This window comes from Frieseomelitta varia, unplaced genomic scaffold (genome assembly GCF_011392965.1).
Source record: "Frieseomelitta varia isolate USP_RPSP 00005682 unplaced genomic scaffold, Fvar_1.2 scaffold_308, whole genome shotgun sequence".
In the NCBI taxonomy this organism is placed as follows: Eukaryota; Metazoa; Arthropoda; class Insecta; order Hymenoptera; family Apidae; genus Frieseomelitta; species Frieseomelitta varia.
This window is the reverse complement of record NW_025110044.1, coordinates 235,116-253,648: the sequence shown is the minus strand read 5'-3', so window position 1 is coordinate 253,648 and position 18,533 is coordinate 235,116. Positions and strand designations below refer to the sequence as shown.

General features: G+C 33.4%; 2 protein-coding genes across 5 annotated transcripts in view; one reads left to right on the top strand and one right to left on the bottom strand.

The window, feature by feature from the left end:
- Nucleotides 1-12,950, bottom strand: part of LOC122529785 (growth arrest-specific protein 2-like) — a 43,554-nt gene extending 30,604 nt beyond the window's left edge. The window contains exon 1 of one of the 2 annotated variants that reach the window (XM_043656226.1): nt 12,726-12,950. The gene's annotated coding sequence lies outside the window, so the exon portion shown is untranslated. The remainder of the gene's footprint in view (nt 1-12,725) is intronic. The other variant, XM_043656225.1, reaches the window with a different exon arrangement.
- A 2,702-nt stretch (nt 12,951-15,652) lies between these two features.
- Nucleotides 15,653-17,709, top strand: LOC122529788 (deoxycytidylate deaminase). 3 transcript variants are annotated; one of them, XM_043656230.1, is made up of 6 exons: nt 15,653-15,951; nt 16,029-16,132; nt 16,196-16,264; nt 16,356-16,569; nt 16,766-16,896; nt 16,986-17,709. In XM_043656230.1, the coding sequence occupies exons 1-5, from the start codon at nt 15,905-15,907 to the stop codon at nt 16,887-16,889; spliced, it is 558 nt and encodes a 185-aa protein (XP_043512165.1). In that variant the 5' UTR covers nt 15,653-15,904; the 3' UTR covers nt 16,890-16,896; nt 16,986-17,709. The 3 variants fall into 3 exon arrangements, with proteins under 3 accessions (XP_043512165.1, XP_043512164.1, XP_043512166.1); XM_043656229.1 differs by having other exon boundaries at nt 16,029-16,264; XM_043656231.1 differs by lacking the exon at nt 16,766-16,896 and having other exon boundaries at nt 15,660-15,951; nt 16,029-16,264.
- Nucleotides 17,710-18,533: the final 824 nt, after the last annotated feature.

Genomic DNA, 18,533 nt, shown 5'->3' with positions numbered 1-18,533 from the left:
TTATTCTATGTTTGTGCTACCGTCTGCATAAAAACAGCGGAATTTCGAAAAAGGACATTTCCTCGAAACAAATGTCGTAACTACATCGAAATTACGTCTTATTACTTACATCGAGATTAAGTCTTACGTTCTTTTTAATTTTATTAAATTACCAAAATGGTCAATTTATCATTCTTATTGGATACATTTAACAGACAATGAAACAGTGTATTTTTAGAGGTTTAAACGATCTTTCGTAAACTGTATAAATAGAAGCTTGTGTATTACAAACTTCATTGCATTATAAATATCTCTGATGGGAAATTTTACGCTTCGATCGCCGAATTTTACGATCAATGAAATTTTGCTACTTTAATTTTCCTCAGCTTTTTATATATTATTATATAAAAATACAGCTTATTATATATAATATAATATAATATATTTATGTATTTATGTATTTATGTATTTATAAATATATTTATATATTTATGTATTTATATATATATTACAGCAAACTACAATAAGGCAAGAATTCTTCAACAAATAAAAAAATTATTTTTAGTCCGCACGTGTGAACTGAATAACGAAAAGAATGCTCGCTCAAATTATGGAACCACCCGGTGGATTTCCAATACAGTTTCGCGAGTGGCAAAACTCTTCTTCACGCCGATGGCTTCTCCAAAGCTCGCGATCACAGTGCACCGCGTTTTTACAAATAGTAAAAAAATTCAATTAATACCGAGGAACGTAACGTGCAATTACCGCACACGTTTCATCACGGATAAATTAGTTTTAATTGCTTACAGCGCGGATACGTTTTCAGGTGCTTCGATTCGCTACTCGAAAGCACCGACTCGCGCTGAGCCACGCGGTTGAGAATCACTTTCGAGTAGAATTCATAGAAAATTAGAACTTCGCCGCGTTCTCTGTTGCCAACTTTTTCACAAGCACCGCTGTGAGTTCAACTCTCCTGAACGAAAAAAAAAAGAGGAAGAAGAAAAAAGAAATTCGAAGTACGCTAGTTCGTAAACAGGCAGAGAGAAAAGAAAAATTGGCGCAGTGTAACAGAAAAACTATTAAATAGAAAACTAGAAAATAGTCAATTTCGCAGAATTTCTTTTCCACTTTTCCCTTCACTTTCTCTTTTTTAGAATTCAACGGGGTAATTGTTCTTCTAAAAGTGGTTAAAGAACAATAGCATTTACATTTAAATAATCTCGTGGAATATTCATGCTGTATACTATATATTATTATACTGTGATTTTATTATAATATATATAGTGGCGTTCCAAAATTTTTCTGACTATTTTTCTTTCGCGAGAGAAGTTTCAAAGCGTTTCTATTAATATAACAAGTAATTGCAAAAGAAATCAACACTATTAACGTGCTCAAAAGTTTCTCAGCCAGTTACGAGTCGGTTAAAGATCAATGAGTGTTCACATTCAAATAAATATTACGCAGAGTTACTACTTCAGGTGGCAACTTTTGAATACTACTGTACATTTCGTAGGAATAACAATTTGTCACAAACCTAGTCATAGTTACGATTCGCGTAATTGGGAATATTTAATCACTTGTTGAAGAGTGAAACGAATTGAATTTAAAGACGAGATCGATTCCTCCTGATAAGCGTTGGTCTCGATGGAAAAAAAAGCGGATTAAAGTCGCGGTAAAGGGTGCAACGACCGGCTAACAATCGCAGCTCGGTTAATCGCTGAATTGGATCGTCGATCGGTCGTCAGACTTCCCCCGAACTCTTCCCAGAAAACACGATTGCGACAGCACCGTACCACCAACAATTTCATCCACGTCGGCGTCGTGTGCACGTCCGGTAACTAACTAACCAACTAAGTAAGTAAGTAAGTAAGTAAGTAAGTAAGTGCACGAAGCTCATGCGTGGGTGATGAACCGCCACGTTGCTTGGGTGATCTGCAACCACGTGTGTAATACGCCGACACCGCCACGACGATTCTGCACGATTAATCCTGCACCGGGTTCGTTTCTCGAGACAACGCTTCGTCCGTTGCTTTACTCACTCAAAAGCACGTTATTCTTTCTTCATTTCTGTAGGATATTTTTCTTTGCTTTCACTTGATTAGTTCTTAGATTATACGTACGGGAGGATCGTGTTGAAATATTTTAGAAATATCGACCGTTGTATATGTGTAAATTCTTTGTGAATGAAGTCCAGAAAAGTAGTATAAAATAGTCTAGAAATTCACATTTCGTTCCATCTTTTGAATCTAAGTGAGAGGAAGATATGTCGAAGAAAGAAACGAAGAGACTTTCTGCTCGACTTTTTATGACTGAAGCCTCAAATTTCCATCAGAAACATTAAAATAAAATAAAAAAGTAGAAACATTTTATGATAGGATAGAGTACACAAATCTTTAATGAAAAAATCATTTAGGTCTCTAAAAATATACTATTTTACATGTACAGAGTATCTAACAAATATTAAATATAAATTGGTCGCTTTGACCATTTTGATAGTGCCAGCGTTTAAGCGTTGCGTCGCTAGATCCGAATCGATGAGTGAGTTTCTCACGAGTCAAACCCAAAGAAACTCTACGTACATTCAAAATTCACATTTTGTCCGTCTTTCGAATCTAACTGCAAGTGAGAGTATTGTATTAAAAGATAAACCATTTATGATTGAAGCATATGATTTCCATTAGAAACATTACAATAAAAAAAGAAAAAAATATAGAAACGATAGGATGAAGTTTACAACTCTCTCATGAAAAATCATTTAGGACTCTAAAAACATACTGTTTTACATGTACCAAATATATAATACAAACTAAGTAGAAATAAATATAAATTGGTCACTTTGACCATTTTGGTAGTTCCAGCGTTAAGCGTTGCGTCGCTAGAATCGAATCGATGCATGAGTTTCTCACGAGTCAAACCCAAAGAATTCAAAATTCACATTTTGTCGGTTTTTCAAATCTAACTGCAAGTGAGAGTATTGTATTGAAAGAACTACCATTTATGATTGAAGCATATGATTTCCATTAGAAACATTGCAATAAAAAAGGAAAAAAAAAATAGAAACACTTTATGACAGGATAGAGTACACGAATCTCTCATGAAAAGTCATTTAGGTCTCTAAAAACATACTGTTTTACATGTACCAAATATATAATACAAACTAAGTAGAAATAAATATAAATTGGTCACTTTGACCATTTTGGTAGTTCCAGCGTTAAGCGTTGCGTCGCTAGAATCAAATCGATGCATGAGTTTCTCACGAGTCAAACCCAAAGAATTCAAAATTCACATTTTGTCGGTTTTTCAAATCTAACTGCAAGTGAGAGTATTGTATTGAAAGAACTACCATTTATGATTGAAGCATATGATTTCCATTAGAAACATTGCAATAAAAAAAGAAAAAAATATAGAAACACTTTATGATAGGATAGAGTACACGAATCTCTCATGAAAAGTCATTTAGGTCTCTAAAAATATACTGTTTTACATGTACCAAATATCTAATAAAAACTAAATATAAATTGGTCACTTTGACCATTTTTATCAACTTTGAAGTTGACTAGGATAAAATCGATATTACACATGTACGTACATAAGTCGACGATGCACGTTCGCGCGGCACGTGGGTGACGGATTACGCGGGAAGATATTGTCGTTGTGGCCGGTAAAAGGCGCCGATAAAGTCGCGTGGTGAGGGCCCCGGTAGAAACGCGATGAAAGCGATACGTCTGGATCCGCCGGAAGCAGCGCCACTACTCCTCTTGTTCTCCATCCAGAGAATCTGCTACTGCTAGCAAAAACGAGCCTTGAGGCTGGAAGATACCTCGCGGAAAACGACCAATTTTTTTTTTTTTTTTTTTCGATACGGTCGTCTTTCGACGAGAAAGCATTTGGTCAAGTGTCGAGCCTTGCTCACTCGTATCGAACAAGAAAGTTTCGAGCTGGTCGCAAAGTGAATTTTATTTTATTTTACAAGGCTGTGAGAAATGTTTCTAACAAGCCTTCCCTGGCTTGACAGATAGAAAGTTTGTTATTCAAACACCGTGATCTCGATCACTGCAGATTCAAGTGTCTCTCGTCTTTCAGTTTGTCGTGATTTAGTTTTTGCATAATGACGGCAAACGATGACGATCTGAAATTGTTGTGATCTTGAGCGTTGCGGTGAGTTTGACTGATTGATCAGTCGGATAATTAGAGAAGCTTGTCGAGAGTGGTCAATGGTCCGTAAATAGAAGTGAAATGGGTGAATACTATATAGAATTAATACTATTTCTGAGTATCTGTGAATACGTTAATGTTTAGTTGTTTTTTGATCGATAATTAAACATTATTTAACGCCCTTGTATAGACAGTTAATTTACGTTCTATAAAAAAAAACCTACTTCCATTTAACGCCCTTGTATAGACAGTTAATTTACGTTCTATAAAAAAAAACCTACTTCCATTCGCGAAACCGTCAAACAAAAATAGTCATTTTCTGAAATGTGAACTTAACTTTTCTTATGTGTTACTGTCTTTATTTACCACAAATAAAACGAAATTAAATTAAATTTCTTTGTTACAACAGAAATTAAAAATTCGTCCCGGGAAGGGTTAAACATTTTTATCCTAAACGTGAATACGAGCTACCAAAATGAATTTATTTCATTGTCCAATCGCGATTGCGAAGGTATTTATCTTTTTCGAACAAACGCACGTTCGACGCGTTTTGTAGTTTCGAATGCTGGATGAACTTCGTCAAATTGAATATAATAACAGTCTTTACAGAAAACAACGAGGGAAGGGGGGAGAGAGAAAACGATTCTTAGCGTGAAACTCTTCCAAGAGAAATCTTCGCTACGAAACTATACAATCTTCCAAACTGTTCAGCCTTTAAACTTCTCAATATTGAAAAATTATAATATAAAATAAAATATAACATAAAAATAATTAAATATTATAATATTAATTATATTTATTTTAATATAATATTAATTAATTATATTTATTATAATATAAATATTATTTATATTAATATAATATAAAAATAATTTTTATATTTTATATATAATATAAAAAAACTTCTCAATATTGAAACTTCCAAATTCCCTCGAGTTCTCACACCTCGAAATATCCAAACTTTCAAGTTATCGTAAATATTTCAATATTTCTCGAACGCATAAAAAGTATTTCAAACTGTCACCACGCTGTTTTGTTCGTCTTGTCGCAAATGATCTTCCCTGTCGGTCTTGGAAAGCAGAGCTCCTTGAAGAATTACACGCCCGCTCTAATTAAGAGTTTCCCTCCTCCGCGAGGGTAGTGAAATGATGCTTTTGAAATTAGCACGGCGAATACAACGGGCGAACTGGACCGCGTCAACTTCTCATGCCTTTTTCGCGGACTTTCATACAAGACGCGTCGTCTCGTGTACTTAGAATTACGCAAATGTAAACATGCGCGGAGATCAAAATGCAAACGTCACGTCCACGTTTTGGTAAATTGATAAATGGTTGCAGCGACATCTGCTACCATTTTTCGCCAAACAGAGTATTTGCAAAGCGAATCTTTGTTTCTGAAGACGACGTGAGCATCTTGACAGATAGAAAATTCAATTTGATACGAAAATTGTTATCTTGCAGTGCAACTTGACGTATGCTTTCGTTTTAGTGTCATTTAATTTTACACGATATTTTCTTGAAGTTCTAAGAAGTAGCGAGAGTTGTAACGTACAATTGGATGATCAAGTGGATTATTATAATTTGTACCTTATATTTATTATAATTTATGGATAAATTCGTAGGTTATTATAATGATAATATGTATTTAATTTAATTATAATTTATAATTAAATTAAATACATATTTGTAATTTACATAGTTGTAATTTTCTGAATTTCGATTGGGCTTCTAAATTATAATTGGGTCTTCCATTTGATCAACTAATTACAACTAAGCACGTTAGAACTTTTGTTAGAAAATTTTCTAAATAAATTTTCTAAAAGAAAGCGACACTTGTCTGAAACCATTTTTAAGAACATTTTGTATACATCCAGAGAACATTGTATGCACAACTGCCAATAGAGAAATTTTTATGCAAACTTCGTTAATCGCGAACGAACCACTTGCAAACGGACGAGAACTCTACGACCTGATGATAAAAAAAAAAAACTGAGAAGAGAAAGCCAGCGTGATTTCAATAATAAAAGGATTATTTAATAAAAGATTTAATCGCCAAGGAGTTAACGTTGTCAAGTGTGTCGAGTGGTTGCTAACTCGATTCTTAGTCACATTCGCCTTTTTAAAACTCGACTTTTCAAGAATCAATCCTCTCAATCATGAAAGAGAAGGAAATCGTGGAATATCCGAGGAATGAGAATCAAATGGGATCATCCGACAGCATTTCATTTTTAAAAACGAATCCAAACGAATCGACTATGCTGGCCGAATGTACATTTTAGATGATAGACTTCAAAGCTCGCCACGATCGAAATAATTTAATCGAACAACGATGAGAGATGATCGACGATCCTCGATGGTAGCGATATTTCATCGCTATCGAACTGAAAGGAAGGCATTTACCGAGTATCGAGCTGAATCCGATCACCGACTTCCGAATCGAGTTCGATTTCAGGAGCGTAGAAAGCTGCGGTGATTATCGGCGTTGCTCCAGAACACGGCGGTGCACGGTACACTTTTTATTTCAATGTCAGTGAATGAGAAAAGAAACGGAAGGAATCCGCGGGCAAGCAGGATTTCATTTTACAAACCGCCGGAGTAGTTCCGCGGGCCTAATTAAACCGCATAAACAGAGCGTGCCTGTCCAATTACCGTTCCACCGTTTCTGCGTGGTTTGAGGCACCGTGTTGCCATTTCCTCGTCGTTTGACGAGTTATCGGGGATCGTCCCTGTCGTGGAAAAAAGCGACAAAAAGAAAAGAGAAAGAGAGAGAGAGAGAGAGAGGAAAACGAGAACATCTCGTCGCTGACAGGAATATGCTGCGCGTAAATAAAGCAGATAGAGTGGCACGCCCTTTTAAGCCATCTTCCAACAACTTCAACTAGGATCGAAGAAAATAGACCGGTCGGTCGATTAAATCCGATCTTTTAATCCGATCGTAGTTACCTCTCTCTAACGGGTCGTCCCGTAATATTTCAACTGAAGATTCATCAATAAATTGATACGATTTATCATATTGATATGTCTCGATATTAATTTGATATTAAAAATACAATAAATTGATATTAATTGATAATTTAAAATGATGTAACTTCGTAAAAAAGAAAATCATAAAACGAATGCCACTTGGCATTATTTTAAAGCGCAGTATATCATATTTATATGTATCGATATTAATTTGATATTAATAAGTATAATAAAATATAATAAATTGATATTAAATGATAATTTAAAATGATGTAACTTTGTAAAAAAAGAAAAAATCGTACAACGAATGCCACTTGACATCATTTTAAAGCGCAATATGTCATATTTATATATATATCGATATTAATTTGATATGAATAAACATCATAAAATATAATAAATTAATATTAATTGATAATTTAAAATGATGTAACTTTGTAAAAAAGAAAATCATAAAACGAATGCCACTTGGCATTATTTTAAAGCGCAGTATATCATATTTATATGTATCGATATTAATTTGATGTTAATAAGTATAATAAAATATAATAAATTGATATTAAATGATAATTTAAAATGATGTAACTTTGTAAAAAAAGAAAAAAAATCATACAATGCATGACACTGGCATCATTTTAAAGCGCAATATATCATACTGATATGTGTTGATATTAATAAATATAATAAAATATAATCAACTGATATTAATTGATAATTTAAAATGATGTAACTTTGTAAAAAAAGAAAAAATCGTACAACGAATGCCACTTGACATCATTTTAAAGCGCAATATGTCATATTTATATATATATCGATATTAATTTGATATGAATAAACATAATAAAATATAATAAATTAATATTAATTGATAACTGAAAATGATATAACTTTGTAAAAAAGAAAATCATACAACGCATGACACTTGGCATCATTTTAAAGCGCCAGATCTTTACTTTGACAGTCGTGAGTTTGTTTTTCTCCAAGATGACTTTACATCGAGTAGCAGATGGGAAAGTTACTCGAAAATTGTAAAAATTCAAACGCATGTAAGAACATTGAAAAGTTTTTCTCGTGATTAAATCCACTATAGTCTCGAAGATCGAGATTTTTCTCTCTACAAGTCCTTAAAATTCGCTGTACGATTTCTTTTACCGAACCATTTTATTGAATTTGGAACGTTAGACGACGAAATGTTAGGATTTCTAAAATTTCTGTCAATGTTCAGTACAGTGAAAAGAAAAAAAATCATAGAACAAATTTTTCAAGTCATTCGTTGTAAAGAGAAAATTTTCAATCTTTGAGATCATAGCAGACTTAGTTAAGAAAAGAATTTTTCAAGTATTATATAATAATATATTATATAGTATTATATAAGTAATACATTTTTAAGTATTATATATTTAGTATTAGTTCAAATTTTGACAATTTTTCACTGTCATTAAGACAATGAAAAAAAAAACACTTAAAAATGAAAGAGAAATAAAATTGTGTATCGTATCTACACGAATTCTAATGTTTCGGAGTAAATACGAATTCTGATTAATCATTTACTTATCATTAGTTTGAAACGTATAAATATACATATGTGTGTTCAATGTGTTGCTTAATAAAGTTAGAGAGGACCTGAAGAGATACGATTCTAAAACGCGCGGTAATGCTCCGTTAGCGGTAATAAGATTGAAGTAATAAGTAACAGTTTTGGAGCGTGACGGTGGTGAGCGCGATGTGCTGCAGAACGTTCTACTAATCAGAGAGTTAATACACGAAGAATTGTTACGAAAATTTGTATCTGTAATTTGTTCCTCGTTCCTACGTTCCAAACAAGTAAACGAAATCATCGTTTAGTCTGCTTGTAACGTGCAACTCTTACTCGACTGTCACTAAAGTCAATATATTTACCAGAGATAAAACGCGATAATAGATTGAAAACAAAAAGGTCAATTAAATACGAGCTCTGTGATTCGAAGGTTAAAAATTGACCTGTCAACTATTATCTACAATAATAGATATAATAATATCAAAGATCTTGCGCATACGTAGCTACACGTATTGTGTTTCACGTTACACTTCACTCTGACCGATTGAAAAAGTGAATCCTCCGATTACTCCAATCAATAAATTCATTTTCCCAATGAAAATTCTTCGAGGTAAGCGTATGGAAATAACCTCAGACCACGAGCATTATTCTCGACGATCGAACGCCTCATCGATTCGCGAACCGTAAAAACCTGTTTGTTATTATTTGCAGTACTTTGTATGCAGTGGGTATTCCCGGAACACGTACGTTCACAAAGTCGTGACTTCGTTGATCTCGCACCATGCTGCTATCGTTGTAAACACAGGTCCCGTCTCTAAAACTTGAGCCACGTTCATGGCTCGAAACAAGCGCGAGAAAAAGAGAAAATTCGCTTCGCCAGCCTCGATTTGCAATTTAGACGCGCCCTACAAGTAGATCTACTTGTACGGCGAAGTCGACGGATTTATAAGAAAGGTGTTGCGCAATCGATTAATCGAAAACGTCCGACGAACGTAATTACATCGATTCCAGGAACATTCGATTTCGAAAGATCGTGTGTTTCAGTTGACACGTTGTGGTCGATGGAAACGTAACTATCGACTGTGAATCATTGAAATCTGCGATTGTTCGCACTGCGACTGAATGCCTTTCGAAAAAAATTTCTAAATGAAATAAAAAGATTTCTGTATAAATGGACAGAAAAAATTTGCTACAGCAACATCTTCGTTACTTTTGTAATAATAGTCTCTTGAATTTTATTACCGCCTCTTTCTTTCTAATTACGCTGATGACCGGAATGTTGAAAGTTACAAAAATATTCTGATTACCGTAATAAAATCTTCTGATTATTGTAACAAATGATCATCTTCTTCGGAAAGGAAGTCACGTCTAATATCTATCATTTTAATTTTAAATTTATAATTTTTAACTTTAATTTATTAAAAATTTATAAGTATTTCGTTATTAAAATATTTATTTCAGGTTTTATTTTTAATCTAATCTTATTTAAATATTAATTTAAAAATAATTTTAGTCTTTTTTAAAAATTTTACTTTTAAACATATAATTTATATATATATATATATATATATATATATATATATATATATATATATAAAGTTCTTGTTTTTTATTTAATAAAATTTTTAAATAAATATGAAATTATTTATGAAACAAAATTTTTATGAAATATTTGAATATTTTCTAATACTATGATTTTATTTTCAATATTAAATAGAAAATTAATATTTAATTAAATTTTACTATATTTAATTATTTTAATATATTTATATTTAATATTAATTTTTATATTTTATATATAGAGCATACTATTGAAAATATTAATGAAATTAAAATTTTTTAAATATAATTAATTAAAAAATTTTTTATACTGAAAATATAATGTTTCAAAAATATTTATATCCAATTATAAAGTTAGAAGCTTTAATATTTCATTTCAGGTTATCAGAGCAAGTCCTCCGATCTAGCAATTTTAAACCGTTTCAGTAATTTTATTACTTCGTGTACACGTTTTGTCTGAAAATCCTGAAAACCTCGCGATCATTAAACTCTCAAGTGTTCGTAATATCGTGTGACTTGAAGCTTTTACAAACCTTCTTCCCTTTCATTATTCGCGTGTTAGTATTGACAATAATCTACCTATACCAACTATTAATCCCTATTTACTTCGCGCCAGAACGAGAAATAACCGATAATCGACTGCAATTATCGTATGTTTTTTGAAAGCAAATAAAAAGTACTTGATTTTCAATCATTTTCATTGCTCATTTTCCAGTCACTGAAATTGCTGGAAAGCAAATGGTGCTGAATCCTCGTAGCTGTAATTCCATCGTTTATCGCAACGTGTCAAATTGACAGGGGCGACGGATGAAGGCCAAAGGCGACCACTAATCGCAAGAAAGAGACCAAATGAATACGTGCACTCGTTTGTTAATGCATCGTGCATCCACGCTCGCCGATCGCGTGTGTTACGAGACTGGCAGAGGCAGGCCGTTGTCCGACGCCTTAGAAATTCTTTAATGACTTTATGTCGCGCGACACACACGAATAAACGCAATGGTTTGAACTTCGTTCTCTCTGCTTGGCGTCTTTTCACGATCGTACCACCGGTCGCCGAAGGAAAACCGATCGTCCCGCTGTGAGAACCGGCCCAGATGTTACACACCTTCCAATTACAAACTCGATCTCGCGTCCGTGTGCCCTCGAGGAATCTTCTTTCCCGAAATTTACTCTCCACCGTAAGAATTTTATAAACGTCCATCGATCCATTTTTTTGAAACGAAATTTTAATTATGTCGTGTAAATTTTCACATCCACTGCGGATATTTATGCAAGTTCATGTTTTTACAAGTACAGTAAAAAAAAAAAAAAGAAAGCTAATGCTAAATATTGTAACAAGTGTTAACAACTGTACTTTGGACGAGATATTTTTAATGTAAATACGTGTGTAAATATATGAAAATTCACTGTCTCATTACTGGCAAATTATCTTCTGTTATTCGCGCGGTTCAGGAAGATTAAAAACTTGAGAGACTTGAAAAAAGTCGAAGCTATTTATATCGTATTTTGCAGTCGAGTCTCAAGCCGTGTGCGTCAATCGATTTCTTTTTTTTTTTTTTTTATCTTGAGCAGTCACCGCGTTGCTTAAAGTTGACAGATCGTACAAAGGAGGATAATAAGCACCGAGCCGATGACAATTACTACCAATCAATGCGTATTCCCCTGTCTAAAGAGGCAAATACTTGACGACAATGAGTGTTAATAAAGTGTAAGCGAGGCCTCGACTCAAATAATGGATAAACACGTGGGGACGAGATTACAGCTTCGGCTCCCGTACAATCACCGTCAAACAGCTACGATAAATAAACCAACATACGGCACGAACTACGATGTTCGTCGTGTTAATTAAAATATACAGATAGCCAGTGTGGTTATATATATATATGTATAAAACGCACACATACAGTTTTCCATTAATCCCCGTTCAATTGGCAACGCTTCGCAACTCGTTTCAATTGCATTCAATTTGTACTCTAAACATTTTATCGTGAAAAAGGGTGATCACCCTTTCAAGGCATGTTTCTTACCTATTACTATCACTTTCGCGATGTCAAATGTCTTGTCACACTGCTGGACGATTAATTACTAACGACTCAGACACGAATATCGATCGAGTCAGAAAGAATCGAGAATCTCGCGGTTACATCTGCTACTTCTCGCGAGGATTCTGATCTAACCAGCCAACCTCCTCCGGATATACTCTTGTACTTTTAATTATACCGACGTTTCAACTCCGACTTCCTCCCTTTATATTCTTTTCCACGAGGGAAAGGCAAACGTTTATCAGAAAGGGAACGTGTATCAAAAAGAGACTCTCAGGGCATTTTCATGTGCAGTCGAAAATATATTTATATTATAGCAAGGACGTATAACGTTTCTGGTAGGTTTCTCTCATTTGGTTCTTTTCTCAAAAGAAAGAAAAGTAAATATTCGTTGCGTTGCAACGTCTGTCTACCACTGTACAACCACCATATATAATGTCCACAGTTCGCGAGAGAAAAAATACGTAAGTACAATTTATTATCTCTTACCTTATGGATCCTCGTGAACATTGCTCGTTCTCGTAGCCTGAACCGAGAGTTTAGCTCCGCTGTCGGTTCGATTCACGGAGGGTAGGCGACTCGAAAAATCGTAAGGACACCCAACATCCCGAGCAGACACACAACAGCGCGCACGACAGACACGTACTCGTCGATCATCCGATCGCAACTGCAGCCCTTCAGTGTCCGGTGCCGGTTCTGTGCCGCTGAGAGAGAGAGAGAGAGAGAGAGAGAGAGAGAGAGAGAGAGCGAGAGGGAGGGAAACGACGGCGAACGAGCGAGACGAACGGATGGAAGGAAAAAAAAAAAAAGGAGACCGAGAAAGAGGTGTTATCGAGACGAACGAGAGCCTCCCGCTGTTCCTCCAGCCAGCCACGTTTCAAACTGACCGTCACTATTGTGTATCTCACGTATGTACGTACCGACGTATACTAAACGCCACGCGAAACGCGACTTTGACAAAGGCCATTAGCTCTCGAGCTACGAATTGAAAGGAGACTGAGGATCGTTCTCACGTGAGCTACGAAGCTACGTAGTGTGTCTTACCCGAAAGATTATGTGTTATACGTCACAAGGGACAAGCTACCTTTCTCTCGACTGTATTTTGTATTCGACTTTTTTTTTCTTTTTTTTCTTTTTCACTTTCGTAGTTTTTGCGGCTCGATTCCCCTTTTCTTTTGTCAGTCAATCACCGGGGAACACCACGTGCAAACCGCCAATGCGTACCGGCTCGGCAACCGTGCTCTGTAAATACACGCAAAAATACGTGCATGCGTGCGGGAGCATAGTCGCGTCGCGCATGCGTCGCACACGCAGCGGATGCGTGTGCAACCCCCGAGCAAGTACATCGGCCAAACACCCCCCTCGGCTTGTGTCGGTGCTCTTCAACCCCATGACTACCCCCTCCATTCACAGAGCAAATCCCCTCGACTACAAGGATACCTCCCGGTGAACCCCTTAATCAATACTCGCCGTTCTCTGCCGGCCAGGAATACTGTCCTTCGTGTCCTCCTCCCTGGACCAATTTTCGTGCTGCCTTTCTGTCGCCTGGTGCTATCGAGAAATTCCATTCTCCGCCTGTATGCGTACATTGTTCATGCTCGATGTCATTGAAACTTCAACGCCTCTGATAAATAAAAAAATGTTAATGGAAAATATAGCGGAAAGCATTAAAAGATCGACTGATAATTTTATTATTTCCTTTCATTCTAACCACAGTGTATATAATATGAAGTAGATAGAAGAGAAGGAATGAAACACTCACAACAAAGGGGTATGGTAGTTAGAATTAAACGATGCACCGTGCGTAAAGAATGTTTTGAGGGCGCGTTGATTCCCCGAGGGATAGCGTCACGATCCTGTGAATTATTTTATTACCCGGTTGCTGGGATGGAAGAAGCCTCTTTTCATTCCGCAGTTGCACAATGTACCTTAAAATACTATGACATGTGTTTGGCATGTCGTGGAATAAGCGTACATTGGCAATGATATCTTTATTGGTACTTTGGCATATGTACGAGTTTCCCTTGAAATTTAATAACTTAATTTATCATTGAGAAAATTGTGCTTCTTCTTGATATTAAAAAAAAAAAAAATAATAATAATACCAAATACCTTACCAAATTCCATTATTCGTGATTAACTGCTAGTTAAAATTCATACGATTGCAAGAAAGTAATTTCGTTTCGCGTAAAGGCTAATTACAACTTTTTGATTGAAGTAAAGGGTGCCATGATCCACGAATTATTAGCCCTTTTTATAGAGAGCGTTAAGTATACTTGGGGGTTGGGATACGTGTCTGCAGTGCCGCGCCCAAGTATACTCATTTGTGTAGCAAGCGTTTAAAAAATCCTTCAGCAGTCTGGGGGTTCCAAACGGTTTAACTTGTTTATCACATTATCGAAATGGAACCCTAGAATTAGACATAGACGTAAATCTTTAAAGTCTAATTAAAATTAAAATTGCATTTAATTGAAAGAAAAAGATAACAATAATAGTATGAAACACGTAGAATTTCCTATTTTTCGCTTTGTTCAAACGAAATGTGGGAAAATGTTAATTAAATTTACGTTGCATTTAAAACAATAATGCGCTAATCGCGATTTCACAACAAGAGATACGGTTATCTCGAAAAGTTCAATTGCAAAAATTACGAAATAGCGTGCATTTACCAATTCCGCGTGCGTCTCGTCTTTCTATCATGTGCTATTCCATTTATCCAATTCGTCGTGGTAATATCAGACAATATTGTTCCGGAGGAAACGTTTATTACCTGTAAATACTTTAAATCAGTTCCAATGTAAGATAATATATGTACAAGTGTGTGAAAAAAAGAATTGAAGTACCTACTGTATACATTAGATTATAATGAACTATAATGATCCAAGGATGAAGATAAGAATAAATTTAAAATGGAAACGATGATTTGTCGGTACCAGGAACCACCGTTGTCGTGTCTAAGAAGCCTGTCCTAAGCTCTACCATGCACCGATTATTACAATGTATTGATCACAATACTTGAAAAGTTATTTTAAACATACGATTTCCAAAATCAATTTCTTTGTAATCTTGATGAATTAGTTTCATTTATTATTCTCATCGGTGAAGTTAATATTGACACAATTCGATAAGCTTTAAGAAACTAGGATTATGTTAATTTGATCTTATTATAACATTTATAGCATATTAAATATATGTGCGACACTTTATCTCGGTCTCTTGGTCTCTTTTTGAGAAGGAAATGCTTCTTACACCTGAAAATATACGTATCATAGTTACATGCTTCTGAAATTCACTCGCTCCTCTATAGATAGCGCAACCATAGGTTTAAACTTTTTCAGTTTACTTTTTAATTCAAGATAATAAGATAAAAATATTTTAGACATGTGGTATTTGAAATAGTTGGATTTTAGATATATATCTTAGTGATCGGCTTTATATTTTTTTTACAAAGATTTTTGTTTTATTAAAGAAATAACTAATGATTTGCAACACGTGGTCTGGTTAGAATAATTTCAAGGTTATATTTCTTACGAATATGTTATTGTATATTTTCTTGTTGCCTATAAACCGAGTTATTATCTACAACTTAATTACTCTAAGCTAGAGCCAAGTGTACGAACGATTTAGAGGTTTTGTAAAATAATATACAATTATAAAATAGAATAAAAATGGCATCGAATGAAATCGCCGGAAAAGTCTCCGGAAGCTGTATCACGTAAATGCTTCAACATTTAATGAGATAAATAATATCTTTTTAATTAATGTAATATGAGCTTTGTGTTGCTTTCATAGTAAACAAACTAGCAAAAGGGAAAATTATTTGGATTGGGATAACTATTTTATGGCCATGGCTTTTCTAAGCGCGAAACGTAGCAAAGATCCTGTTACTCAAGTCGGTGCGTGTATAGTGAACGAAGAAAAGCAAATTGTAAGTGTTGGATATAATGGAATGCCTACAGGTTGCAGTGATGATATATTCCCTTGGTCCAAAGATTCTGTTGATCCATTAGAGAGAAAAACTTTCTATGGTAAATAAAAACATCTTGTTCATATTTGTGTTCATATTCATACCTTGCATTATAATATTGTATTAAACTAATGATGGGATCAAATTTGCAGTATGTCATGCAGAAATTAACGCCATTTTAAACCGGAACTGTTATAGTCTTAAAAACTGTATCATGTATGTTTCTCTTTTTCCATGCAATGAATGTGCCAAAGTAATAATACAATCTGGAATAAAATTAATTAAATATGTATCAGATAAGTATGCAGAGAAGAAGAAAACTCAAGCTGCAAAAAGAATGTTTGACGCGGCAGGTGTTAAATACAGGTATTTAAATTTACTCATTTTTATTAGACTTGTATAAATATCAGAATTTATTGCATGAAGCCATAGAAATTCAATTTTGTATTATTTAATATAATTTATTGCCTTGAAACTATTGGTTAAAATTCAAGTTTCTTTTGTTTAATCACAACATGTGCAAAATGTATTGTGTTTAATAATATTATAAATTTTTTTCAAGTAAATATTTTCCAACATATGAAAAGTTAATAATTGATTTCACTGAAATCGATTCAACTGAAAGTAAGGAAATAAGCAACGAAGATGAAATAGAAATGAAACTAGAAAAATTCAGCATAGCATAAAAATTGTGTAAGAATACAATGACAATATGTCTGTAATGAAAAACTTTCCAGTATATATATTCATGATTTATTTCACTTTTTAATGACATTTTGCAGATTGAATTTTTTTTAACATAACTGGGTATTCTTTTACTCAAGAATTGATTGCCATTATTTACATGCAAAACTAAATTGAAAACAGATAGAAAGAAAGAATACCCTTCTTATTTTAAATTTTTTACAAGCCTATTTTTAGCTTAAACATCGTATAATATTATGGAAAATAAATAAAACAATGTACAGAAAGCGAAAGAATTTAGCAATAATACAGAGATATTATGCTATGTTATCAAGGTGTAATATTGTCTGCAACAACATTGCAAACAACATACTGTACAAGTGTAAACAGTGACACGATCAAATATGGCATGATAGAAATATGTAACAAGTATATATCATTTCTTTATGATAGAATGATATTTTATCATTTCCATGATAAAATAATATTTTAATATCTTTTTACAAAACGACTAAAGGAAGGGCAATTGTTGATACGTGATACAATTTTTTCATGTTGACTTGTTATTAATGTAACAACAAACAAAAATTGAACATAGTTTTGATATAATGATACGTTTATGTACATACTATACATATCCATATTTTTGTCTTTAAAATATTACTTCATTTGCGTGTAGTCACAGCTATAATGGAGAAAAGTTATATAAAGAAAGTAATTACACGTGATGATTGAATTCATCATATAGAAAAATATTTAATATTGTAAAAATATATGGATATAAAATGTATTTTGTATATAAATAAAGATACTAATATCCTTTAGTAGTATAGAATTTGAACTATTTTTGTACAAATTGTAAATTGTAGCATTACAATGCAGAAAGTATAATAATTGCTTATTACAAATGGCAGTATATTACTTAAAATAGTCAGTAAGTAATCATGTTTAAATAATCATTAATTTGTTTTTTTTTTATTTTGAGTCCCTTCAATTAGACAAATTATCTTAGAAGTTAATAATATAAACAATTTTGTATAAAATCTATATGATGAATTCATTTACACGAGGAGATGGAAGAGGATATGGGTTGAGGTACCCATGTTTATCGTTTGCTCGTACAATTAAATGAAGGACTCAAAGGCAAATTTGAACTGAATTTTGAAAAATTAAAAATTAATGTATCATTCTTAATCAACATTGTTTATTTCGAAGATTTGATAATTAATTACGAGCGGAATAGAAATTTTTATAGTAAGGTAACAACCTCCGGTAAAGATTGGAGCAACTAATATATATATATATATATTTTTTTTTATATAATACTTTCTTTACAATACGCTAAAATTTTTTGTATAATTATCATATTTTGGAAAAAAATATATATATATACATATATATGTATATATATATTTTTTCTCCTTTTCCTAATTATTACATTTTGACAAAATATACATATACACATATATATTTTTTTCTTTTTTCCAAAATGTACTAATTATACAAAAGTTTAAGTGTACTATAAGAAATGTATCACAAAAAAAAAAAGAAAAAAAATAGTATTAAAGGATAACAACACTTCGGTAGATGCATGGTAGAAAAGTTGAGTGCACCGTGAATGATGTATGATAATGTGCATTAATTTT

Bases quoted from the DNA above. Each gene is read 5' to 3' on its own strand.
- LOC122529788 (XM_043656229.1), top strand. From the start codon at position 15,905: ATGGCATCGAATGAAATCGCCGGAAAAGTCTCCGGAAGCTGTATCAC. The intron at 16,265-16,355 runs GTAAATAAAAAC...TCAAATTTGCAG, and splicing joins AGAGAGAAAAACTTTCTATG to TATGTCATGCAGAAATTAAC. The intron at 16,570-16,765 runs GTATTTAAATTT...ATTTTTTTCAAG, and splicing joins GCGGCAGGTGTTAAATACAG to TAAATATTTTCCAACATATG.